At 45.3% G+C, this 26846-nt stretch overlaps 1 protein-coding gene across 4 annotated transcripts in view; it reads right to left on the reverse strand.

Annotated features, from left to right (window-relative positions):
• The window catches only part of LOC121586432 (arf-GAP with dual PH domain-containing protein 1), a 72810-nt gene that overhangs the window by 33942 nt on the left and 12022 nt on the right, over positions 1-26846 (reverse strand). For all 4 annotated transcript variants that reach the window (XM_041903134.2, XM_041903126.2, XM_041903117.2 and 1 more), the window contains exon 2: positions 7614-7744. In XM_041903134.2, coding sequence (XP_041759068.2) covers positions 7614-7744 — 131 coding nt within the window. The remainder of the gene's footprint in view (positions 1-7613; positions 7745-26846) is intronic.

Below are 26846 nucleotides of genomic sequence, written 5' to 3' on the forward strand. Positions count from 1 at the left end.
TACACTCAACGGTTGGCACCAGGACCAGCACTCTGTCCCCCGGCTTAAACTCCCTGGGTTGAGCAGATCTGTTGTAGGAGGCTTGCTGTTGCCGCTGACTGGCCTCCAGGTGTTCCCGCATCATGGGATAGATGGCCTTCATTCTCTCCCTCATAGCCCCGACATGGTCGATCAGTGTCCGCTGTTGGCATGGCTGCTCCTCCCAGGCCTCCTTGGCGATGTCGAGCAGTCCTCTGGGTCTGTAGGAAAGCAAGAGCTCAAAGGGTGAAAAACCAGTAGAAGACTGAGGTACCTCTCTCACCGCAAATAATATGTAGGGTAACAGCTGATCCCAGTTGCGCCCATCTTCCCCCTACCGCTTTCCGCAGCATGGATTTTAGTGTTTTGTTAAAACGTTCGACTAGGGCCATCTGTCTGGGGGTGGTAGACCGAGGTTCTCAGCTGTTTGATTTTCAGTAAAGCACAGAGTTCTTTCATCACCCTGGACATGAATGGAGTCCCTTGGTCCGTCAATATCTCTTTTGGGATTCCCAGACTAGTTGAGAGACGGAACAGCTCCTTGGCGATTTGTCTGGATGTAGCCTTCCTCAGCGGAATGGCCTCCGGGTACCGGGATGCATAGTCCAGAATGACCAGAATGTATTGATGTCCCCTGGAACTTTTCGGTAAGGGCCCGACTATGTCTAATCCAATCCTCTCAAAAGGAGTTTCGATAATGGGCAAGGGAATGAGCGGGTTTCTATATGTGGGCTTTGGCGCAACCTGCTGACACTCAGGGCAACTACGGCAGTAGTTCTCTATCTCTTTGTGTACTCCTGGCCAAAAGAAACGTTGCATGATTCTTTCCTTAGTCTTCTCTACCCCCAAGTGGGCCCCTAGCGGGTGTGTGTGTGCTAGGTTGAGTACTGTGGCCCGATAGGGCTGTGGCACGAGGAGCTGTTCATGCACTTCATCATTTTTCTTGACTATCTGATATACTAACCCCCGGTTTACTGCGAAATGGGGGTAAGTAGGGTTTGTCTTATCACCTAACACTACACCTTCTAATACCTGCACATTTCTTAAGGCATTTGCAAGAGTAGGATCTTGTAATTGAGCCGTACCATACTGGCCTGTGAGAGGGGAAGCTCTTGGGTGCCTGGGACGTCTTCTTCACTGGAGAACGGAGCACTTTCCTGGGCTGCGTTCTCTTCTCCCGTATCCGGACCAGTCTCGGTGTCGGTCTGGGCACCTGCCATCCCTATCAGAGCCCGGGCGGGAGTGAGTAACTCGGAGGATTGCACCGGAGCCTTCCCAGGATGAGTCTTGCCTCTCCGTTTCCGAGGTACTCGGGTTATCCTCTCCTGAGACTCTCTCCAGAGCGGGTAAAAGGCTGGGCAGTCTCGTCCAATTAGGACAGGAACGGGAGGGAATCAACCACCCCCGCCGTCGTGTGTATGGTTCCCCGTGTGCTGGTCATTGTAAGTTCAGTAATGGGGTATTCTCTGGTGTCCCCATGGACACAGGAAACTGGGAGGACTTTCCCCGGGGTCAGACACGTTGGGCCCACCAAATCCTTACGCACCAGGGTGGCCCGGCTACCAGAATCCAGTAAGGCCTCCACATCATGGTGATTCACAGTTACCGGGCAGGTGGGGGGTCGATCTGGGCCGCCATCTACGACTCCCAAGAGCGAGGCAAAAGCGGTGTGTGGGTGCTGAGCTGGAGGACTCCGCAGTGGGCATAGGTTCATCGGCTGGTTTCCCACACTGCCAGGAGATATGTCCCATCTCCCCACACCGGTAACACTGTCGAGTTTCCCCCCTCCTGGTGTACTCTTCTTGGACCCGTCTGGTTTCTGGCTCCCCCTGGAGCCGGGATAAGTCCTGACGTGGCTGGGTTCGAGACCTTGGGGTCCTTTGGACGGGTTCTTCCCATTTGTGGTGGGGCCGCACTCCTGGGGTCTTTTCGGGAAGCATTCAGCATCTCCGCTGTGGCCTGGTACTTTTCCACAGCTTCCACGGTCAGATCAGCCGTGGTCAAGGCCTGTTGACTGATGAACCGTTTTGCCTCATAAGGCAGGGCGCGTAGGTAACGATCCACCACAACGGCCTCCACCACCGCCGCTGCTGTATTCCTCTGCGGATCCAGCCATTTCCTTGCGATTCGGACAAGTTCATGCATCTGCGCCCGAGGAGGTTGGTCTGGTTGGAAGGTCCAACTGTGAAAGCGCTGGGCCATACCAAACTTTGTGAGTCCATATCTGCTGAGGATCTCAGACTTCAGGGCATCATAGTCAGTAACCTGGTCAGGGCCCAGGTCCCGGACAGCATTCAGCGATTCCCCGGTTAGAAAGGGGGCTAACAGACCAACCCACTGTTGCTTGGGCCAGGCTTCCCTAGTGGCCGTGGCCTCAAATGCATGCAGGTATGCCTCAATGTCATCGGTAGCTCCCATCTTAGATATAAAGTCACTTGCCTTTATTGGGCGGGTATTTTGGACCACCCTCTGTCTCTGCAACTGCAATTCCTCTGCCTTCAGAAGGTTGGCTTTCTTTTGCTCCTCCAAGAGAGCCACGTTTGCTTGCATCTGGGCTTGCTGGCCAGCAACAAGGGCTTTCAATATGTCCTCCATTTCAGTCGGCGGGGAGCCTACGGCCAACTTGGAAAACTGGGTGATCAAACCTTCGGTATCCTCCTCTGACATGCACTATTAACGCTTGAGCGTTCCCGTATTCTCCACCATCTGTGACGTCACGAGAGGCTACACAGCTTTCAGCGGGATTGCTCAAGTAGTGCAAGGAGACAAGGTTCAAACAAAACAAGGATTTTATTATAGGTCTTGGGAAATTAACGAAAATATAACAAAATTCTGTTCTCTTGTGGCTCTTTAAGGGTTAACAGTTCAGGGATGTCTCTTCCACATCCAAAATCATAATTCTCACTCGCTCAGATAACTTTTCCCCAGCCTTACTGTAGTCCACGTTGCAGCTAGTGGCCAACCCAGCAAAAAGTCCTTCCAAATGTCTCTCACGTATTTCCACAGGTGCATATATCCAAAGGTGAGTATTTCCCAAAGGTAAGTATCTCCAAATCCTTATATTCCTCATGGAAGTGGACGTGCAGCACTCTTGTCCTCCAGAGAGCCCAGGTTGGAGACTGTGTCTCTTCCCTTCCCAAACCTTCAGCTCATCAGCTCCTCATTTGTTTCAGCTGCGTGGGAAGATTGGCCATAGAGGGGTGGAGTTCCCGACCATACCAGCAGATGGAGCCATAGCTGTCTGGGTTTGCAGCCACCTCAGGGGGATGTAACGTCCCTCCAGGACACAGCCTCTCGTGACATCACATCATTAAAATGCAAATCAATTTATAATATTTTTAACATGTGTTTTTCTGGATTTTTTTGTTGTTATTCTGTCTCTCACTGTTCAAATAAACCTACCATTAAAATTATAGACTGATCATGTCTTTGTCAGTTGGCAATTGTACAAAATCAGCAGGGGATCAAATACTTTTTTCCCTCACTGTATATACAGAACCAGTCAAAGGTTTGGACACATCTATTCATTCAAGGGTTTTCTACATTGTAGAATAATAGTGAAGACATCAAAACTATGAAATAACACATATGGAATCATGTAGTAACCAAAAAAGTGTTAAACAAATCAAAATATATTAGCCACCCTTTGCCTTGATGACCGCTTTGCACACTCTTGGGGGGGGACTGTGTGAATCAGGCCTTCATGGTCGAATTGCTGCAAAGAAACCACTACTAAAGGACACCAATAATAAGAAGAGACCTGCTTGGGCCAAGAAACACGAGCAATGGGCATTAGACCGGTGGAAATTTGTCCTTTGGTCTGGAGTCCAAATTGGAGATTTTTGGTTCCAACCGCTGTGTCTTTGTGAGACGCGATGTGGATGAACGGATGATCTCCGCATGTGTTTTCCCACCGAAAAGCACGGAGGAGGAGGAGGTGTTATGGTGTGGGTGTGCTTTGCTGGTGACACTGTCTGTGATTTATTTAGAATTCAAGGCACACTTAACCAGCATGGCTACCACAGCATTCTGCAGTGACACGCCATCCCATCTGGTTTGGGCTTAGTGGGACTATCATTTGTTTTTCAACAGGACAATGACCCAACACACCTCCAGGCTGTGTAAGGGCTATTTTACCAAGAAGGAGAGAGATGGAGTGCTGCATCAGATGACCTGGCCTCCACAATCCCCTGACCTCAACCCAATTGAGATGGTTTGGGATGAGTCGGACGGCAGAGTGAAGGAAAAGCAGCCAACAAGTGCTCAGCATACATGGGAACTCCTTCAAGACTGTTGGAAAAGCATTCCAGTTGAAGCTGGTTGAGAGAATGCAAAGAGTGTGAAAAGTTGTCATCAAGGCAAAGGGTGGCTATTTGAAGAATCTCAAATATAAAATACATTTTGATTTGTTTAACACTTTTTTGGTTACTACATGATTCCATATGTGTTATTTCATAGTTTTGATGTCTTCACTATTATTCTACAATGTAAAAAATAGTAAAAATAAAGAAAAACCCTTGAATGAGTAGTTGTGTCCAAACTTTTGACTGGTAGTGTATATACAGCTGTGGAAAAAAATAAGAGACCACTGCAAATATTTCTTAAATCAGCATCTCTACATGTATGACAGCCATTCCATTCCAGTGTCTGTTGAATTCCAACACAGGCACACCTCATTCTACTGAATTAGGTACTGATTAGGTGATCACCTGAACCAAATCTTATTTAACGAGGAAAAGTATAAAAACCACTGCTGTGGTCATCACTATCCTCTTGCAATAGGACCAGCTGGATGGCAGAAACAGTGCTAATAGTACCTCAAAAGTAATATTAATCAAAAAATAACTATTGACCATGCCAAAAGAGTTGAAAAGGAAAGTTTTGAGTGAGGAAAAGAAGGGTTAAATTCTGGCTTTACTGGCAGAGGGATACAGTGAGCGTCAGGTTGCTTCCATCCTTAAAATTTCAAAGACGGCGGTTCATAAGAACAAGGTCAAGCAACAGACATTGGGGACAACAAAGCTACAGACCGGCAGAGGGCGAAAATGACTCTCTACTGACCGGGATGACTGCCAACTAATTCGAATGTCACTCAACAACCGCAGCTGGGGTGAAGTGCACGGCGAGGACGGTTCGAAACAGGCTCCTAGGGGCACGGCTGAAGTCATGCAAAGCTAGAAAGAAGCCCTTCATCAATGAGAAGCAAAGAAGAGCCAGGCTGAGGTTTGCAAAAGACCATAAGGATTGGAGTAAGGTCATCTTCTCTGATGAGTCCAATTTTCAGCTTTGTCCAACACCTGGTTGTCTAATGGTTAGACGGAGACCTGGAGAGGCCTACAAGCCACAGTGTCTCGCACCCACTGTGAAATTTGGTGGAGGATCAGTGATGATCTGGGGGTGCTTCAGCAAGGCTGGGATCGGGCAGATTTGTCTTTGTGAAGGACGCATGAATCAAGCCACGTACAAGGTTGTCCTGGAAGAAAACTTGCTTCCTTTTGCTCTGACATTGTTCCCCAACTCTGAGGATTGGTTTTTCCAGCAGGACAATGCACCATGCCACACAGACAGGTCAATCAAGGTGTGGATGGAGGACCACCAGTTCATGACCCTGTCATGGCCAGCCCAATCTCCAGACCTGAACCCCATTGAAAACTTCTGGAATGTGATCAAGAGGAAGATGGATGGTCACAAGCCATCAAACAAAGCCGAGCTGCTTGAATTTTTGCGCCAGGAGTGGCATAAAGTCACCCAACATCAATGTGAAAGACTGGTGGAGAGCATGCCAAGACGCATGAAAGCTGTGATTGAAAATCAGGGTTATTCCACCAAATATTGATTTCTGAACTCTTCCTAAGTTAAAACATTACTATTGTGTTGTTTAAAAACGAGCATGAACTTATTTTCTTTGCATTATTGTAATTTTCTGCAAATAAATGCTCTAAATGACAATATTTATATTTGGAATTTGGGAGAAATGTTGTCAGTAGTTTATTGAATAAAACAACAAATTTATTTTTACCCAAACACATACCTATAAATAGTAAAACCAGAGAAACTGATAATTTTGCAGTGGTCTCTTACTTTTTTCCAGAGCTGTATATATAAATCATTATTGACAACACCGACAAGGGGCATTTTTTTAAGACTGATACTTAGGGGAAGGAAACTAAGAGTAGTACTAAGTTGCATTCCAAGCATCTTGTTTGCTGTCTTCATGTTTCTCTCAAGGGATTATCAGCAACTCCAATCAACGTGTCTTACTGTAGCTTTACTAGTCTGAGGATCCTCTTTCCCTTCTATCCCCCAGGTGGTGCTATGCCCAGTCAATAACACTCCCTGAAGGCTTTCACTACCCACATCTTATCAGTGTGGTCTCTTGGGGTTAACATTATATTGGATTTAGAAATGATGAACAAGCCCCTGTGGGGATTAGGCTTCCCAGTCTAAAGAAGGCAATGTGTCAGACACTAGTGATGCGCGGGTGGTTGTCTCATAACCCGCAGTCCCGAGGGGTGGGGTTTAAAGTCATGAAATATTGTGTGGATGAAGGGCGGGCGGGCGGGTAAATGGCAGGCGGGTTGAATAAAGAGAAAACAATGCAATACAAATCCATAAATGTATAAATATTGTGCAATTCATATCTATAGGCTACATTGAGTTGTTTTGTTTTTTTCATAATTTTTTAACTGCCATTAGTGCGTAAGCCTAAGCTTTAGGGCCCAATTGGAGCGAAACCATACCAATGCGCACTTAAAGCGGATACATAAATAGACCATCGTTATAGACACTAAAAGGAAATAAAATAGACAGACGTCACCACAATAAACATACACCATAATTGCTACAGTTACTGGTCAACCAATACAATGGATAATTGTCCGAATATGAATTCCAAACGGGACTAACCAACGCAATGACAAATTGCGTGAAATACAGAGCTCTCAAACCAACAGGTATTACAATGAATGAAACTCGTAAAATAAAGCACATTCTTTTATAAACAAATGGAGTAGTCCTTGAGTTTGTGTTACCTGTAATAGCACAGATGAATGGTTTAATGCAACGGCAGTAAAGCAGTTTATAGAAATGAAAAATGTTGTAGGTTACTTGGCGTGCATGGGAATGGAGAACAGTGGTTCGACGTGATGAGAGAGCAGCAGAGAGCTCGCATTGTTATATACTGTTCAATAAGCCTAAATATGCAATTAATGAATTAATTAATGTTGAAGAAAAACGTAATTGTTCAAGAAATTTTCAAGAGAAAAAAGGGAACTGTACAGTGCATTTTCTATATTTGCGGGTTAGGGACGGGTACAGTCCTCAGATTTTCACTTTAACACAAATAGTCAGGTGGTTGCGGACGGGTTATTAGCAATTGCGGGTGGGTGCGGGTGAACAAACAGCTGATCCGCATATCACTATCAGACACACTACTGGAACTTACTGAGGGTCTGTTTTTTGTTCTAACATGAGCAGACTTAATCAGGTTGTGACATGTAATAAATGTACTTGTACCAATGTAATGCAACACAATATAATGTACAGGGTCCCAGTATCTTGCTCTCCTGCTTCCCTTTCTGGCAGGTGTTACTGACCTCGACCTCTGAGGCGTCCCATGTCTCCTGCTGGACAGACTTGACCCTGCTGATGTGGGGGACGCCTCTGTGGAGGAGGGAACAGCCCTGGCACACAAACACACCCAGAGTCACTGACGCCCAGTCTGGCTCTGAGGAGAGAGGGGGGAGGAGGGAGGGGAAGGAGGGGAGGGAGAAGGTGAGGAGGGAGAGAACAGTGGGGATAGAGAGATATGGAGGGAGAGGGGGGAGAGAAGAACCAAAGGGGAGAGATAGCGTCATAAATGCGGCGCAACAGAAGGGATACGAGCTCAAGGTCCAAACTATAAATACTAAAAGTGCTGACAAATACAGTTCTGAAAGGTAATAGGTGCGAAGTAAATGAAGCAAACACAGTATAACTGGATAGAGCTGCGTAGAGAGAGAGGGAGAGAGAGAAAGAGATAGAGAGTGTGTTTGTGTGTGTGTTTGTGTGTGTGTGGACCAAGGACAGCAGAGCTGCAGAATCGTATTTGGGGAAATCATATTTAGGCTTCGCACAGGAAATGAGCTTAGATACTATATTTATTCACTGATCAAAATCCACAGAGAGTATTAGAGCACTGTTCACCAGACCTCCAGGCCATTGCTAGACTCTATCACACACACGCACGCACGTACGCACGCTCCCGCACACACAGTCACACAGCAAATACAAATACAGAGCTATGACAGGCAAACACATGACAGAAAGCACTGTGCTATGGAAGAAATACATTGTATCCGCCACAAACATGAATAGTCCTGCAATTGGCCTTTTTTTGGGACACAGCAAATAACTATTCATGTTTATAAGCATGTGTGTCCTGAAGATATGAGAGATGTTATCTCTCTACTGTACTAACACATGCATTGCACACACACACACTCACCATGCACGCACACACACGCACACACATGCTATAGAGAGAAATTGGCTGACAGAATGACCTTATGCATTGACTATAACGAGAGCATTCATCCAGGAATTGCATTGAGCTTATTGAAAGCTTTTGAACTCTTGACACCGTGAATGTAGCCCAAACAGTTGATACCTCGTATGTGTATACACACATATGCATGCTTTTGTGTGTGTACATAATTTGTGTTTGGACTGAGGGTAAAAACTTTAATATCGTTTTAGCTTGCTTCAGCTCAATGTTTCTACTCAGTCTAATAGGTCCTGAGCCATTGAAACCTCCCATAAAGTGTAGAGGCAGTTTGCACAGCTGGCAGGACCACCGTTTTTGCAGCTAATCTTGCTCTGACACCCAGTTCTAACAAACCACATTCACACACACTGGAAAGCCCCTCCAAACCCAAAGGCACTGCAGTCTTGTGCTCCTCGCACACAAACACACACACTGTTAGAGTGTACAACTCAAGAGAGTCAGATGAGAGCTAAGCGGTAGGGATAGAGTCTATTCTTGCATTTCCATGTACTCTTGGGATGCAGAGAAAGCTCAGATGGAGATACAGCCCCTTTTAAGTGCAGGGGCAAGTACCAAAGAGAGAAACGTGAAATTGGAAGGGGGGAAAAAAAGAAAGAGAGAGAGAGTGAGGTTGGGGGGACATGCTTTGTGTGGACTTTCTCCCCTCTCTCCACTGTATCCTTGAGCTCTGAGTGCCCAGAACATGTAATCAGGGTGTGGCCTCGTGTCCGTAAACAATGACTCCATCTCTATGGAAACAATCCCCATCAGAACTGGCCTCCTTTCTACAGCCTGAGGTGGGGTCACTAGGTGTGTGACTCAAAGAGCGGAGGAAAGCTGGATTCCCCCAGTGTGTGTGTGTGTGTGTGTGTATGTGTGTGTGTGGGTGGGTGGGTGTGGGTGTGTGTGGGTGTGTGTGTGTGGTTGCACATGTTTCTGTGCAAAGCAGAGTCACAGTACAGACAGTAGGGGGAGGGAGGAACACAGGGTGGGGAGTGGGGGGGGTTGTGGACGTGTAGTAAACAAACAAAAAATTGACCAAAAGGGGACATTTTGTTAGTCCCCACAAGGTAAAATGCTATTTATAGGCAGTTTAAGGTTAAGGTTAGAATTAGGTTTAAGGTTAGGAGCTAGGGTTAGGGTTAGGAGCTAAGGTTAGATTTAGATTTAGGGTTAGGGTTAAGGTTAAGTTTCGGGGTTGAGGTTAGGGTTAGGGTTAGGCTTAAGGTTAGGAAAAATAGGATTTTGAATGGGAATGAATTGTGTGTCCCCACAAGGTTAGTTATAAAAGACTGTGTGTGTGTGTGTATGTGTGTGTGTGTGTGTGCGAGTGCGTGTGTGTGTGTCCGCACCCGGGTGTGTGTGTGTGATGGCTTATTCATTCTTATTCTGTGCTCCAATAAATCAGGTAGGTCAGTGACTAGTAAAGCTTAACAGTTTCTCTCTGCCTCAGCATTTAGATGCTGCCCTTCATGGAGGGTACAGACAAATTCCCTTGAGGGAAAAAATCTCAGTAATTCTCTGTGGGCTGTGGCCATTGAAGGGAAGAATCCCGATAAGAGAGTTGAGGTTGTGTGTGGGCCACAGCTTTCCAGCTATACTCCATGCAGCCATAGATAACACTTGCTCCTCTGTAAGCTGATTATGTTATCAGAAATGTTTTAGCTTTCCTAATTACTGATCCTTTCAGGATCCTGCTCATGAATCAGACCCCAAAACAAACATGGCTGCTGTAAGTTTATACTGGATCTACAATACATTCAGAAACACACTGAGGCAGAAGTGGCCCTAACTACATATCTAGAATCCTAATCGTAACTTTAACTACTAGGCTAGGGGATGAAATATCTGTCCTCGCCTTATATCAGTAGGACCACAAAGGGGATTCTGAACATTGGCATAATACTGTATGGCATCATCAATGTGTGGGAGCAAATGGCTATCCCTCAGTGAAATACACTAATTCCTCATTGAACAAAGCACTTGTTTGATCTATGTGGTTGCAAAATATTTCTCTCTCTGATCACACATTGTTACCTGAAAATGAACCCTGTGAGTGAGAAACTGAAATGTTTATCACCACGGCAACACATTAGTCATAAATGAGTGAATGCTACGAGGTGAGACTTACTGTATACACTACCAGTCAATAGTTTGGACACACCCAGTTAATTTGTGGAATTTCTTTCTTTCTTAATGCATTTGAGCCAATCAGCTGTGTTGATAGCCCTATTTGGTAGAATACCAAGTCCATATTATGGCAAGAACAGCTCAAATAAGCAAAGAGAAATGACAGTCCATCATTAGTTTAAGACATGAAGGTCAGTCAATACGGAACATTTCAAGAACTTTGAACGTTTCTTCAAGTGCAGTCGCAAAAACCATCAAGCGCTATGATGAAACTGGCTCTCATGAGGACCGCCACATGAATGGAAGACCCAGAGTTACCTCTGCTGCAGAGGATAAGTTCATTAGAGTTACCAGCCTCAGAAATTGCAGCCCAAATAAATGCTTTTACAGAGTTCAAGTCACAGACACATCTCAACATCAACTGTTCAGAGGGGATTGTGTGAATCAGGCCTTCATGGTCGAATTGCTGCAAAGAAACAACTACTAAAGGACACCAATAAGAAGAAGAGACCTGCATGGGCCAAGAAACACGAGCAATGGACATTAGACCGGTGGAAATTTGTCCACATTTTTGGTTCCAACCACTGTGTCTTTATGAGACGCGGTGTGGGTGAACGGATGATCTCTGCATGTGTATTTCCCACCGAAAAGCATGGAGGAGGAGGTGTTATGGTGTGGGGGTGCTTTGCTGGTGACACTGTCTTGTGATTTATTTAGAATTCAAGGCACACTTAACCAGCATGGCTACCACAGCATTCTGCAGTGATACGCCATCCCATCTGGTTTGGGCTTAGTGGGACTATCATTTGTTTTTCAACAGGACAATGACCCAACACACCTCCAGGCTGTGTAAGGGCTATTTGACCAAGAAGGAGAGTGACGGAGTGCTGCATCAGATGACCTGTCCTCCACAATCCCCTGACCTCAACCCAATTGAGATGGTTTAGGATGAGTCTCAGCATAAGTGGGAACTCCTTCAAGACTGTTGGAAAATCATTCCAGGTGAAGCTGGTTGAGAGAATGTCAAGAGTGTGCAAAGCTGTCATCAAGGCAAAGGGTGGCTATTTGAAGAATCTGAAATATAAAATATATTTTGATTTGTTTAACACTTTTTTGGTTACTATATGATTCCATATGTGTTATTTCATAGTTTTGATGTCTTCACTATTATTCTACAATGTAGAAAATAGTAAAAATAAGGAAAAACCCTGGAATGAGTAGGTGTGTTCAAACATTTGACTCGTACTGTATATACATACAGTGAGGGAAAAAGTATTTGATCCCCTGCTGATTTTGTACGTTTGCCCACTGACAAAGAAATTATCAGTCTATAATTTTAATGGTAGATTTATTTGAAAAGTGAGAGACAGAATAACAACAACAAAATTCAGAAAAAAGCATGTCAAAAATGTTAGAAATTGGGGCTCCATGCAAGATCTCACCTCGTGGAGTTGCAATGATCATGAGAACGGTGAGGAATCAGCCCAGAACTACACGGGAGGATCTTGTCAATGATCTCAAGGCAGCTGGGACCATGGTCACCAAGAAAACAATTGGTAACACACTACGCCGTGAAGGACTGAAATCCTGCAGCGCCTGCAAGGTCCCCCTGCTCAAGAAAGCACATATACAGGCCCGTCAGAAGTTTGCCAATGAACATCTGAATGATTCAGAGGAGAACTGGGTGAAAGTGTTGTGGTCAGATGAGACCAAAATCGAGCTCTTTGGCATCAACTCAACTCGCCGTGTTTGGAGGAGGAGGAATGCTGCCTATGACCCCAAGAACACCATCCACACCGTCAAACATGGAGGTGGAAACATTATGCTTTGGAAACATTATGCTTCACCGCATCAAAGGGACGATGGACGGGGCCACGTACCATCAAATCTTGGTTGAGAACCTCCTTCCCTCAGCCAGGGCATTGAAAATCGGTCGTGGATGGGTATTCCAGCATGACAATGACCCAAAACACACGGCCAAGGCAACAAAGGAGTGGCTCAAGAAGAAGCACACTAAGGTCCTGGAGTGGCCTAGCCAGTCTCCAGACCTTAATCCCATAGAAAATCTGTGGAGGGAGCTGAAGGTTCGAGTTGCCAAACGTCAGCCTCGAAATCTTAATGACTTGGAGAAGATCTGCAAAGAGGAGTGTGACAAAATCCCTCCTGACATGTGTGCAAACCTGGTGGCCAACTACAAGAAACGTCTGACCTCTGTGATTGCCAACAAGGGTTTTGCCACCAAGTACTACGTCATGTTTTGCAGAGGGGTCAAATACTTATTTCCCTCATTAAAATGCAAATCAATTCATAACATTTTTGACATGCGTTTTTATGGATTTTGTTGTTGTTATTCTGTCTCTCACTGTTCAAATAAACCTAGCATTAACATTATAGACTGATCATGTCTTTGTCAGTGGGCAAACATACAAAATCAGCAGGGGATCAAATACTTTTTTCCCTCACTGTAGGCGTTATTTGACATCTGCATCACAAAGTCAAAATGGAGAAATGCAGCACAGACTGCCGGTAGTGAAAGTATGTGTTTATGGTCTCTGTGGTCATTCCTAATGCAACCTATAGACGGGTTGGCATTGCCAACTATAGGTGCCTACTGCCAAGACATCCTGGGTGGGCAGAGCTCCAGCACTGGGCATCAGTCCCATCCTGGAACCTCCCCACTAGCTCACTCTTTTATTACTGTGAGATGAGAAAGGGATGAAAAGGAGAAGGAGAAGAGGGTATGAAGTCCTATAATGCAGAATTGGTGTTGAGGGGCCGGAGAGGCAGGATTCAAATGACCATCCGCAATTTGAAAATGCACCCACAGGAAGTTGTGCATGCAGACAGACAAAGAGTGATTCCTCACGAAACCCAGACAGAACATTTTTCACGAAATGTAATCCATAGAATAGTCCTTTGGAGGAAGGATTGTTGACATATATTTGACATTTGTATCTAAAAGCATAATTGAGAAATAATTGATAAAAGGTGGCATATTTATGATATTTTGGCCTTACCCAGGCCTCCTTTCAGACTGTAAGTGCTACAAAGCAAACATTGGTGCCATATTAAGCTTTACCGCTTGCTCTCTTATGTGAGTATTATTTCGATTTCCCAAACTTGTTTTACATTCATTGATGATTATTGAAAAATATAAACATGAATATTGAAAATATACCATTTCAAATTTGGAAATATACCATTTTATATTTTCAATATATTGTTGAACATAATATACACTTCGGATATACTCTAGGATCTCTGCTACTTTTAGAGTTATGATCCAATACCAAGAGAGTGAACGTGAAAATGGATTCAAAATGTTCTCCCTCTGCGTTGTAGTCGAGCCACTAAACCTTGAGTCCGAGTCACGTCCTAAGTCCCCTGTGCTCGAGTCTGAGTCGAGTCACGAGTCCTTATGGCTTAAGTCTGAGTCGAGTCCGAGTCCAAGTCCGAGACACCAATGGTCAAGTGACAAGTTGAGTCACGAGTCCATCTATTTATTATAGGTCTTATTATGCAATTGTTTCTAGGCCCCACTCCCTCATGAAAAACAAATACGTATTTACTATTCATCACTACCTCACAAGTTCTCCACAGTACATGTTTCACTTCTTACAGTTGACGTCGGAAGTTTACATACACTTAGGTTGGAGTCATTAAAACTTGTTTTTCAATCACTCCACAAATTTCTTGTTAACAAACTATCGTTTTGGCAAGTCGGTTAGGACATCTACTTTGCGCATGACACAAGTAATTTTTCCAACAATTGTTTACAGACAGATTATTTCACTTATAATTCACTTTATCACAATTCCAGTGGGTCAGAAGATTACATACACTAAGTTGACTGTGCCTTTAAACAGCTTGGGAAATTCCAGAAAATTATGTCATTGCTTTAGAAGCTTCTGATAGGCTTATTGACATAATTTGAGTCAATTGGTGGTGTACCTGTGGATGTATTTCAAAGCCTACCTTCAAACTCAGTGCCTCTTTGCTTGACATCATGGGAAAATCAAAGGAAATCAGCCAAGACCTCAGAAGAAAAATAGTCTGGTTCATCCTTGGGAGCAATTTCCAAACGCCTAAAGGTACCATGTTCATCTGTACAAACAATAGTACGCAAGTATAAACACCATGTCACGCTCGTCTAAATAAGCGGACCAAGGCGCAGCGTTGCGAGTGAACATGATGACTTTTAATTAGAAAAGCACGTCAATACAAAAACAAAAGACGAAAGTGAAGTCCAATAGTAACAAAGACTAAACTTGGAACAAAAACCCACAACCCACATGAGAACACAGACAGAATAAATATGGCTCCCAATCAGAGATAACGAGCCGACAGCTGACACTCGTTACCTCCGATTGGGAGTCACACGACACCACAATTAACACACCCAAAACACAACCAACCGAATACACCCTTACAACCAACCCCACAACAAATACCCAACAAAACAAACACACCCTGGTTCATTCACAACGTCCCGGAACCAGAGCGTGACAGTACCCCCCCCTAAAGGTGCGAACCCCGGACGCACCAACATAAAGACTAGGGGAGGGTCTGGGTGGGCGTCTGTCCACGGTGGCGGCTCTGGCCCCGGTCGTGATCCCCACCCCACCACAGTCACAAACTGCTTAATAGGCAGCACCGGACTAAGGGACAGCACCTGACTAAGGGGCAGCACCGGACTAAGTGGCAGCACCGGACTAAGGGGCAGCACCGGGCTAAGGGGCAGCACCTGACTAAGGGGCAGCACCGGACTAAGGGGCAGCACCGGGCTAAGGGACAGTACCTGACTAAGGGGCAGCACCGGACTGAGGGGCAGATCCTGGCTGGCTGGCTCAGGCGGATCCTGGCTGGACGGCTCTGGCGGATCCTGGCTGGCGGAAGGCTCTGGCTGATCCTGTCTGGCAGAAGGCTCTGGCTGATCCTGTCTGGCGGAAGGCTCTGGCTGATCCTGTCTGGCGGAAGGCTCTGGCTGATCCTGTCTGGCGGAAGGCTCTGGCTGATCCTGTCTGGCGGAAGGCTCTGGCTGATCCTGTCTGGCGGAAGGCTCTGGCTGCTCCTGTCTGGCGGAAGGCTCTGGCTGATCCTGTCTGGCGGAAGGCTCTGGCTGCTCCTGTCTGGCGGAGAGCTCTAGCGGCTCCGGTCTGGCGGACGGCTCTGAAGGCTCATGGCAGACGGGCGGCTTTGCAGGCTCAGTACAGACGGGCAGTTCCTGCGGCGCTTGGCAGACGGACAGTTCAGACGGCGTTGGGCAGACGGGCAGTTCAGGCGCCGTTGGGCAGACGGGCAGTTCAGACGGCGTTGGGCAGACGGACAGTTCAGGCCCCGTTGGGCAGACGGCAGACTCTGGCCGTCTGAGGCGCATCGTAGGCCTGGTGCGTGGTGCCGGAACAGGAGGTACCGGGCTGAGGACACGCATCTCAGGGCTAGTGCGGGGAGAAGCAACAGGGCATGCTGGACCCTGGGGACGCACCGTAGGCCTGATGCGTGGTGCCGGAACTGGAGGTACCGGCCTGAGGACACGCATCTCAGGGCTAGTGCGGAAAACAGCAACAGGGCATGCTTGGCCCTGGGGGACGCACCGTAGGCCTGATGCGTGGTGCCGGAACTGGAGGTACCGGGCTGAGGACACGCATCTCAGGGCTAGTGCGGGAAGCAGCAACAGGGCATGCTTGGCCCTGGGGACGCACCGTAGGCCTGATGCGTGGTGCCGGAACTGGAGGTACCGGGCTGAGGACACGCATCGCAGGGCTAGTGCGGGAAGCAGCAACAGGGCATGCTTGGCCCTGGGGACGCACCGTAGGCCTGATGCGTGGTGCCGGAACTGGAGGTACCGGCCTGAGGACACGCATCGCAGGGCTAGTGCGGGAAGCAGCAACAGGACGCACAGGACTCTGGGGACACACAGGAGGCTTGGTGCGTGGTGTAGGCACTGGTGGTACTGGGCTGGAGCGGGGAGGTGGCGCCGGAAATACCGGACCGTGCAGGCGTACTGGCTCCCTTGAGCACTGAGCCTGCCCAACCTTACCTGGTTGTATACTCCCCGTCGCCCGACCAGTACGGGAAGGAGGAATAACCCGCACCGGGCTATGTGGGCGAACCGGGGACACCATGCGTAAGGCAGGTGCCATGTAAGCCGGCCCGAGGAGACGCACTGGTGGCTTGATGCGTAGGACCGGCTTCATGACCTCCGGCTCAATGCTCAACCTAGCCCGGCCGATACGTGGAGCTGGAATGTACCTTACCGGGCTATGCCTGCGTACAGGAGACACCATGCGCTCTACTGCGTAACACGGTGTCTGCCCGTACTCTCGCTCTCCACGGTCAGTCCAGGGAGTAGGCGCAGGTCTCCTACCTGACTTCGCCACACTCCCTTTTAGCCCCCCCCCAAGAAATTTTTGGGTAGTACTCTCGGGCTTCCAGCCTCGCCTCCGTGCTGCCTCCTCATACCACCTCCTCTCTGCTTTAGCTGCCTCCAGCTCTTCACGAGGGCGGTGATATTCCTCCGGTTGTGCCCAAGGACCCTTTCCAGCCCGTATCTCCTCCCATGTCCATGAATCCTTTGGAGGCGTCCATAAATCCTGTGTAGGCAGGTCCTGTTGTCGCTTGTTACGCTGCTTGGTCCTCTTGTGGTGGGTTTTTCTGTCACGATCGCCAATGAAGTATGACCAAAGCGCAGCGTTGGGAGTGAACATGATGATTTTAATCTTGAAACACACGACAAAACAAAACACGATCCGTGAAGTCCTCAGTGACAACTACTGAACAATGAACAAAAACCCACAACCACAAGGTGAACACAGACATTTAAATATGGCTCCCAATCAGAGATAACGAGCCGACAGCTGACACTCGTTACCTCCGATTGGGAGTCACTGACCAAACATAGAACGCGAACACCTAGACACTACCCACAGTACACAACACACGGAAATCTACACACCCTGACTAAACACAAAAAGTCCTAGAACCAGAGTGTGACACACCATGGGACCACGCAGCCGTCATACTGCAAAGGAAGGAGACACATTCTGTCTCCTAGAGATGAACGTACTTTGTGCGAAAAGTGCAAATCAATCCCAGAACAACAGCAAAGGACCTTGTGAAGATGCTGGAGGAAACAAAAGTCTCTATATCCACAGTAAAACCAGTCCTATATCGACATAACCGGAAAGGCCGCTCAGCAAGGAAGAAGCAACTGCACCAAAACCGCCATAAAAAAGCCAGACTACGGTTTGCATCTGCACATGGGGACAAAGATTGTACTTTTTGGAGAAATGTCCTCTGGTCTGATGAAACAAAAATAAGAACTGTTTGGCCATAATGACCATCGTTATGTTTGGAGGAAAAAGGGGAACGCTTGCAAGTCGAAGAACACCATCCCAACCGTGAAGCACGGGGGTGGCAGCATCATGCTGTGGGGGTGCTTTGCTGCTGGAGGGACTGGTGCACTTCACAAAATAGATGGCATCATGAGGAAGGAAAATTATGTGGATATATTGAAGCAACATCTCAAGACATCAGTCAGGAAGTTCAAGCTTGGTCGCAAATGGGTCTTCCAAATGGACAATGACCCCAAGCATACTTCCAAAGTTGTGGCAAAATGGCTTAAGGACAACAAAGTCAAGGTATTGGAGTGGCCATCACAAAGCCCTGACCTCAATCCTATAGAAAATGTGTGGGCAGAACTGAAAAAGTGTGTGTGAGCAAGGAGGCCTACAAACCTGATTCAGTTACACCAGCTCTGTCAGGAGGAATGGGCCAAAATTCACCCAACTTATTGTGGAAGGCTACCCGAAACATTTTACCCAGGTTAAACAATTTAAAGGCAATGCTACCAAATACAAATTGAGTGTATGTAAACTTCTGACCCACTGGGAATGTGATGAAAGAAATAAAAGCTGAAATAAATCATTCTCTCAATTATTATTCTGACATTTCACATTCTTAAAATAAAGTTGTGATCCTAACTGACCTAAGACAGGGAATTTGTACTAGGATTAAATGTCAGGAATTGTGAAAAACTGAGTTTAAATATATTTGGCTAAGGTGTATGTAAACTTCCGACTCCAACTGTATTTACTACATAAATTAATTGTAAGTCAGGGTCTTACTTCCTTTTTTGTAATTTCCCACTGATATTTGTGTAGGTTTTTATTGCAGAGTGAAACCAAATGGGAGCCTTGTCAGAACCTGATTATGGGATGCAGGGGGGAAAGTGGGAGGATAGAGCGAGACAAGAAATGAAAAGACAGCCTACTTTTCTATACTTAAGGGGAGAGAAAGACAAATAGTTAGACTGTTGTTTTACTATTAAACTCAATACTAGTAATTCATTTTTAAACTAGCAGAGATCCCACTCTGGAACTTTGATATGCCCTTAGAGTATGTTATGTTCATCAAAATATAGAAATAGTACATTGTTCATATTCCTGTTTATATTTTTCAAAAATTGATGTAAAAATAATAATATTGAAATCAAAATACTACTCAAATTACAGAGCAAGCGTAACATTTTTGCTTTGCTACAGATGAAACATTACAGAGTCTTAAAGGGTAAGGCCAAAATGCCATAGATATGCCAACTTTGATGAATTATTTCTCAATTATGCTTTTAGATACAAATGTCAAATATACACTGATTGTACAAAACATTAGGAATACCTTCTTAATATTGAGTTGCACCCCCTTTTGCCCTCAGAACAGCGTCATTTCGTTAGGGCATGGACTCTACAAGGTGCCGAAAGCGTTCCACAGGGATGCTGGCCCATGTTGACTCCAATGCTTCCCACAGTTGTGTCAAGTTGGCTGGATGTCCTTGGGTGGTGGACCATTCTTGATACACACAGGAAACTGTTGAGCGTGAAAAACCCAGCAGCGTTGCAGTTCTTGACACACTCAAACCGGTGCGACTGGCACCTACTACCATACCCCATTTAAAGGCACTTCAATATTTTGTCTTGCCCATTCATCCTCTGAATGGCACACATGCACAATCTATGTCTCAATTGTTTCAAGGCGTAACAATCCTTCTTTAACCTCTCTTCCTCCTTCATCTACACTAATTGAAGTGGATTTAACAAGTGGCATCATAGCTTTCACCTGGATTCACGTGGTCAGTCTATGTCATGGAAAGAGCAGGTGTTCCTAATGTTCTGAACACTCAGTGTATGTCAACAATCCTTCCTCCAAAGGACTATTCAATGGAGTACATTTTATGAAAATCCCCAAAATTATGGTATTTTTTTTTCTGGGTTTCGTGAGGAATCACTCCAAACAAGACAGAGAGATACACATTACACACAGCCCAAACACACCCAAACACTAGCACGCACACACACAGAGACACACAGACACACTGAGAAAGACTCTAAATATTGATGAGTCACACAATGACTACTATCCAATACTCCAAACAGAGCAATAACAGGTGACAAACAGGACAGGGATGACTCAACAACACCACGTTTAACCCAGGGGCGTCAGTTGGTTATGTCGGTAGCTAGCTCAAGACCAAACATTTTAAGTAGGCAACATATCGGTGGCTGGCTTTAGGACAATGCGGAGCATCGCTCAGAGAGGATGGGAGGTGGGGGAGCCCTGCTGTTTGGTGACCATTCGAAACCAAAAGCTATTTTATTGCTATTAAAATATAGGTTGTGATAGCTGTATGCCTAATTGATATTTTCATTCATTTGCTCATTAGGCTAATGTCATTTTGCTTTCAGAATGGCGCCTGAGGGGATGGCTGCCGTTTTATGGACTCTTAACCAACCGTGCTATTTTGTGTGTTTTTTCGCATTGTTTGTAACTTATTTTGTACATAATGTTGCTGCTTCCGTCTCTTATAACCGAAAAGAGCTTCTGGACATCAGAACAGCGATTACTCACCTTGTAAGTCGGACGAGAGGGATTTGCTCCAGACACCCGACAGGGCCCTCATCCCCGTCATTCGCAGTAGAAAGAAAATGAGATATCGCGGAAGGAGATCGGGGTGCCTGGTAAGGAGCCGGCGACGAGTGGCTAATCTGCCTTTGCCATCGATACTATTGGCCAACTTACAATCGCTTGATAATAAAGTGGGTGAACTACAAGCACGTATATCCTACCAACAGGATATTAAAAACTGTAATATCTTATGTTTCACAGAGTTATACACTGTATCGGCAGGATAGAACAGCAGCCTCTGGTAAGACAAGGGGTGGCGGTCTATGTATATTTGTAAACAACAGCTGGTGCACGATATCTAAAGAAGTCTCAAGGTTTTGCTCGCCTGAGGTAGAGTATCTCATGATAAGCTGTAGACCACACTATCTACCAAGAGAGTTTTCATCTATATTCTTCGTAGCTGTCTATATACCACCACAAACCGATGCTGGCACTAAGACCGCACTCAATGAACTGTATACGGCTATAAGCAATCAGGAAAACGCTCATCCAGAGGCGGCACTCCAAGTGGCGGGGACTTTAATGCAGGGAAACTTAAATCCGTTTTACCTCATTTCTACCAGCATGTTAAATGTGCAACCAGAGGGAAAAAAACTCTAGAACACCTTTACTCCACACACAGAGACGCGTACAAACACACCCTCGCCCTCCATTTGGCAAATCTGACCATAATTCCATCCTCCTGATTCCTGCATAAAAGCAAAAACTAAAGCAGGAAGCACCAGTGCCTCGGTCAATAAAAAAGTGGTCATATGAAGCAGATGCTAAGCTACAGGACTGTTTTGCTAGCACAGACTGGAATATGTTCCGGGCCTCTTCCGATTGCATCGAGGAGTACACCACATCAGTCACTGGCTTCATCAATAAGTGCATCCATGACGTTGTCCCCACAGTGACTGTACGTACATACCCCTACCAGAAGCCATAGATTACAGGCAACATCCGTAATGAGCTAAATGGTAGAGCTGTCGCTTTCAAGGAGCGGGACTCTAACCCGGAAGCTTAGTAGAAATCCCGCTATGCCCTCTGACGAACCATCAAACAGGCAAAGCGTCAATACAGGACTAAGATCGAATCACACTACACCGGCTCCAACGCTCGTCGGATGTGGCAGGGCTTGCAAACTATTACAGACTACAAAGGGAAGCACAGCCGCGAGCTGCCCAGTGACACGAGCCTACCAGATGAGCTAAATTACTTCTATGCTCATTTCGAGGCAAGTAACACTGAAACATACATGAGAGCATCAGCTGTTCCGGACGACTGTGTGATCACACTCTCCGTAGCCGATGCAAGTAAGACCTTTAAACAGGTCAACATTCACAAGGCCGCAGGGCCAGATGGATTACCAGAATGTGTACTCCGAGCATGCACTGACCAACTGGCAAGTCTCTTCCCTGACATTTTCAACCTCTCCCTGTCTGAGTCTGTAATACCAACATGTTTCAAGCAGACCACCATAGTCCCTGTGCCCAAGAACACTAAGGTAACCTGCCTAAATGACTACCGACCCGTAGCACTTACGTCTGTAGCAATGAAGTGCTTTGAAAGGCTGGTCATGGCTTACATCAACACCATTATCCCAGAAACACTAGACCCACTCCAATTTGCATACCGCCCAAACAGATCCACAGATGATGCAATCTCTATTGCACTCCACACTGCCCTTTCCCACCTGGACAAGAGGAACACCTACGTGAGAATGCTATTCATTGACTACAGCTCAGCATTCAACACCATAGTGCCCTCAAAGCTCAAAGACTAGCTAGTTACTGTCTATTTGAACAGTTTTTGTCAAACTACTTTGTTCCCCCTGACGGTTTATTGATGCTTTTGTGGCAAAGTTGGCAAGACGAATGCCCCTCCTAATTTTACTGCAAATAGGCTATGTTGTTTGTATACAATTTGGCTGATTAAGAGACTTGTGCATATTTACATTAGTGTTTCATTAGCTAGTTAGCTAAGTTACTGACTGACTAAGCTAATTCTTATTCCTGTTTTTGTTCTTTTTGCATTTCAGGTGGAGTGGCATTGCTGACAGGCTAGCATTCTGACAGGCCAGGGCCCATATTTTTTGCCTTCACACTGAGTACAATTACATTGACAAGGGGGAGGTTATCCTAGATCACTATCCCTACGCTGAGACGCTTTGTAAATATGGGCCTTGGAAGAAATCTGTTGCCCAACACCTTGCACAGCAGTCCTTTCACCACAGGCAACACTGTTCTAGGGGTACTGCAGGATTTTGTTTCAACTAGGCACCACACCAGGGGTGCGTTCAGTTCGCTTGAATGTTTTCTACGTTGCGGAACGGTTTGTACTGAAAACCACGTTTTCCCAAAACATTATTATTTATTATTATTCTTGATCAGACTTTGAGATACATTTGCTCCTTGCGGTGGGTGTGCCAGGTGTGGCTTGAATAAATTAGTGAAGTATTGAAAGGGCAGTGGTGCTTTTTGAACCCAGAACCCAACCCATCCCCATTTTTCAACTTTTCGTTCAGAACCGCACCGTTTTCGTTCAATTAAACGTTCTATTACATTTTAATGTACTAAACGCAGCTCTCACCAACTAAGCTACCGTATTTTCCGCACTATAAGGCGCACCGGAGTATAAGCCGCAGCAGCTAAATTGAATGATATTGAATGATGCGTACATATATAAGCCGCACTGGACTATAAGCCGCAGGTGTTTTAATGTTTAATTACCATATGTAAGGGTTCGTGCACAGAGGGGATTGTCGGGAAAGAGACAAACTGTCTCGCTCTCGTAATGTCTGTCTGTCTTGCTCTCGTTCTGTCTCTCGTTCTGTCTCTCGTACCACTCTCGGTTCCACTTTTACTTTTGCGCGCTACCTGTCTCACTCTTTTCCGGCCTCCAGCTTTTCCTGCTGGAGCCCGCCGCTTAAAGGTGGGGGGCGCGGACCGGTCATAGAGCCCATAGAGTTAAAATTGGTGGACTGTAACCTGTAAAATCCATAGATTTAGGAGGTCTTCTAGTGGCCGTTAGCTGTAAAAATCCATAGATTAGCCGCACCGTTATATAAGCCGCAGGGTCGAAAAAAATGGAAAAAAGGCGCAGCGTATAGTCCGAAAATTACGGTAATTGATCAATTCAATGACTGCCTAAATTCAACACACCTGGTCTTCCAGGTCGGTTAAATCAAAAACATGCCCTAGAGGTATTAGTCAATATTTAATATTGTATATGAATTTCCATATATGAATGACACTAACAAAAGGGTTGAATTGTTCAGCAACACGGGCAGTAAATGCAAACATGGCTTTGGTATTTGGTCTTTTATTAGGATCCCCATTAGCTGTTTCAAAAGCAGAAGTTAATCTTCCTGGGGTCCACACAAAACATGAAACATGACATAATACAGAACATTTATAGACAAATGTTCTCTATTATTTTTTAAAGGCACAAGTAGCCTACATATCAATACATACACACAAACTATCTAGGTCAAATAGGGGAGAGGCATTGTGCCGTGAGGTGTTGTTTTATCGTTTTTTTTAAACCAGGTTTGCTGTTGATTTGGAACAGAGTTCCATGCAATAATTGCTATGTATGCTTTCTTGAATTTGTTCTGGATTTGGGGACTGTGAAAAGACCCCTGGTGGCATGTCTGGTGGGGTAAGTGTGTGTCAGAGCTGTGTGTAAGTTGACTATGCAAACAATGTGGGATTTAACACATTGTTTCTTATAAAAAGAAGAAGTCATGCAGTCAGTCTCTCCTCAACTCTTAGCCAAGAGAGACTGGCATGCATAGTATTTATATCAGCCCTCTGATTACAATGAAGAGCAAGACGTGCCACTCTATTCTGGGCCAGCTGCAGCTTAACTAGGTCTTTCCTTGCAGCATTCGACCACATGACTGGACAATAATCAAGATAAGATCAAACTAGAGCCTGCAGACCTTGCTTTTTGGAGTGTGATGTAAAAAAAGCAGAGCATCTCTTTATTACGGACCTTTCCCCATCTTTATAACCATTTAATCTATATGTTTTGACCATGACAGTTTACAATCTAAGGTAACACCAAGTAATTTAGTCTCCTTAACTTGTTCAACAGCCACACCATTCATTACCAGATTCAGCTGAGGTTGAAAGAGATGGGGCAAAAGGAGTGGCTAATAAGTCTTACGGCTGCATATCGGACTGGCTGACTTACTGCAAATTGAGAAATTATGTGACTAAACTCAACAAAAAGAAGAAGAAACTGTATTATGAAGCCAAGATCAATATAAAGAATGATGGAAAAAAACTTTGGAGTACTTTAAATGAAATTATGGGCAGAAAGCCAAATTCAACTCCATCTTTCATCAAATTTGTATTTTATTTAACTAGGCAAGTTAAGAACAAATTCTTATTTACAATGTCGGCCTACCCCGGACGACGCTGGGCCAATTGTGCGCCGCCCTATGGGACTCCCAATCACGGCCGGATTGTGATACAGCCTGGAATCGAACTAGGGTCTGTAGTGACGAAGATGCAGTGCCTTAGACCGCTGCGCCACTCGGGAATCAGATGGCTTATTCTTCACAAAACCATTTGATTATGCCAATTATTTTAATGATTACTTCATTGGCAAAGTGGGCAAACTTAGGCAGGAAATGCCAACAATGAACAGTGAGCCATCATATTCATGCATAAAAAAACAAATAATGAAAGAAAAGCATTGCAATTTTGAATTTTGTAAAGTTGGTGTCGGCGAGGTGGAAAAATTATTGTTATTGATCAATAATGACAAACCTCCTGGCATTGACAACTTAGATGGAAAGCTACTGAGGATGGTAGCTGCCTCTATAGCCACTCCTATCTGTCATATCTTTAATCTGAGCCTAGAGGAAAGTCTTTGTCCTCAGGCCTGGAGGGAAGCCAACATAATTCCGCTATCCAAGAATGGTAAAGCGGCCTTTACTGGTTCTAACAGTAGACCTATAAGCTTGCTGCCAGCTCTTAGCAAACTGTTGGAAAAAATGGTGTTTGACCAAATACAATGCTATTTCTCTGTAAAAAAAAATTAACAACAGACTTTCAACATGATTATAGGGAAGGGCACTCAACATGTACTGCACTGACACAAATGACTGATCATTGGTTGAAAGAAATTGATAATAAGAAGATTGTGGGAGCTGTACAGTTAGATTTCAGTGCAGCCTTTGATATTATTGACCATAGCCTGTTGTTGACAAAACATATGTGTTTTGGCTTTTCAACCTCTGCCATATCGTGGATTCAGAGCTATCTATCTAATAGAACTCAAAGGTTTTTCTTTAATGGAAGCTTCTCTAATGTCAAACATGTAAAGTGCGGTGTACCGCAGGGCAGCTCTCTAGGCCCTCTACTCTTTTCTATTTTTACCAATGATCTGCCACTGGCATTAAACAAAGCGTGTGTGTCCATGTATGCTGATGATTCAAACATATACGCATCAGCAACCACAGCTAATGAAGTCACTGAAACCCTTAACAAAGTGTTGCAGTCTGTAATAAACTGATCCTGAACATCTCTAAAATGAAGAGCATTGTATTTGGTACAAATCATTCCCTACATTCTAGACCTCAGCTGAATCTGATAATAAATGGTGTGGCTGTTGAACAAGTTGAGGAGACTAAATTACTTGGCGTTACCTTAGATTGTAAACCATCATAGTCAAAACATATAGATTAAATGGTTGTAAAGATGGGGAAAGGTCCGTAATTGATATTACGTCTTTTATACAGGGTTAGTTCATGTTTGAAATATTGTGAGCTGCATAAGGATTTGGAGGATGAGGACATTCCATGTATTTATTTCTGTCACTGGTGGGTGCCAGAAGGTATGCGGCCCAAGATAGCTGGGGGGCCACTGGTGCTAATCTTAGAAGGAGTACGTGATGGAATATCCTGACTAGGGTGCAACACGATACCATATAGGGTGATCCTATTCTGGTGAGGAGTGACACTCAATAATGGTTGGCAACTGTTGGATAGAATTAGCTTGCAAACAAGTATATAAGCTAAGAGATTTCCTTTGTTCAGTGAGTTCAGATAGCAAACGGCCCATGAGTGGCGAATTGCTATGTGAACCCGGTACCGCCATATTAAATACTTTGAGTCAACTCTCCATGTACAGTGAGGGAAAAAAGTATTTGATCCCCTGCTGATTTTGTACGTTTGCCCACTGACAAAGAAATGATCAGTCTATAATTTTAATGTTTATAT

Source organism: Coregonus clupeaformis, chromosome 2 (genome assembly GCF_020615455.1).
Source record: "Coregonus clupeaformis isolate EN_2021a chromosome 2, ASM2061545v1, whole genome shotgun sequence".
NCBI lineage: Eukaryota > Metazoa > Chordata > Actinopteri > Salmoniformes > Salmonidae > Coregonus > Coregonus clupeaformis.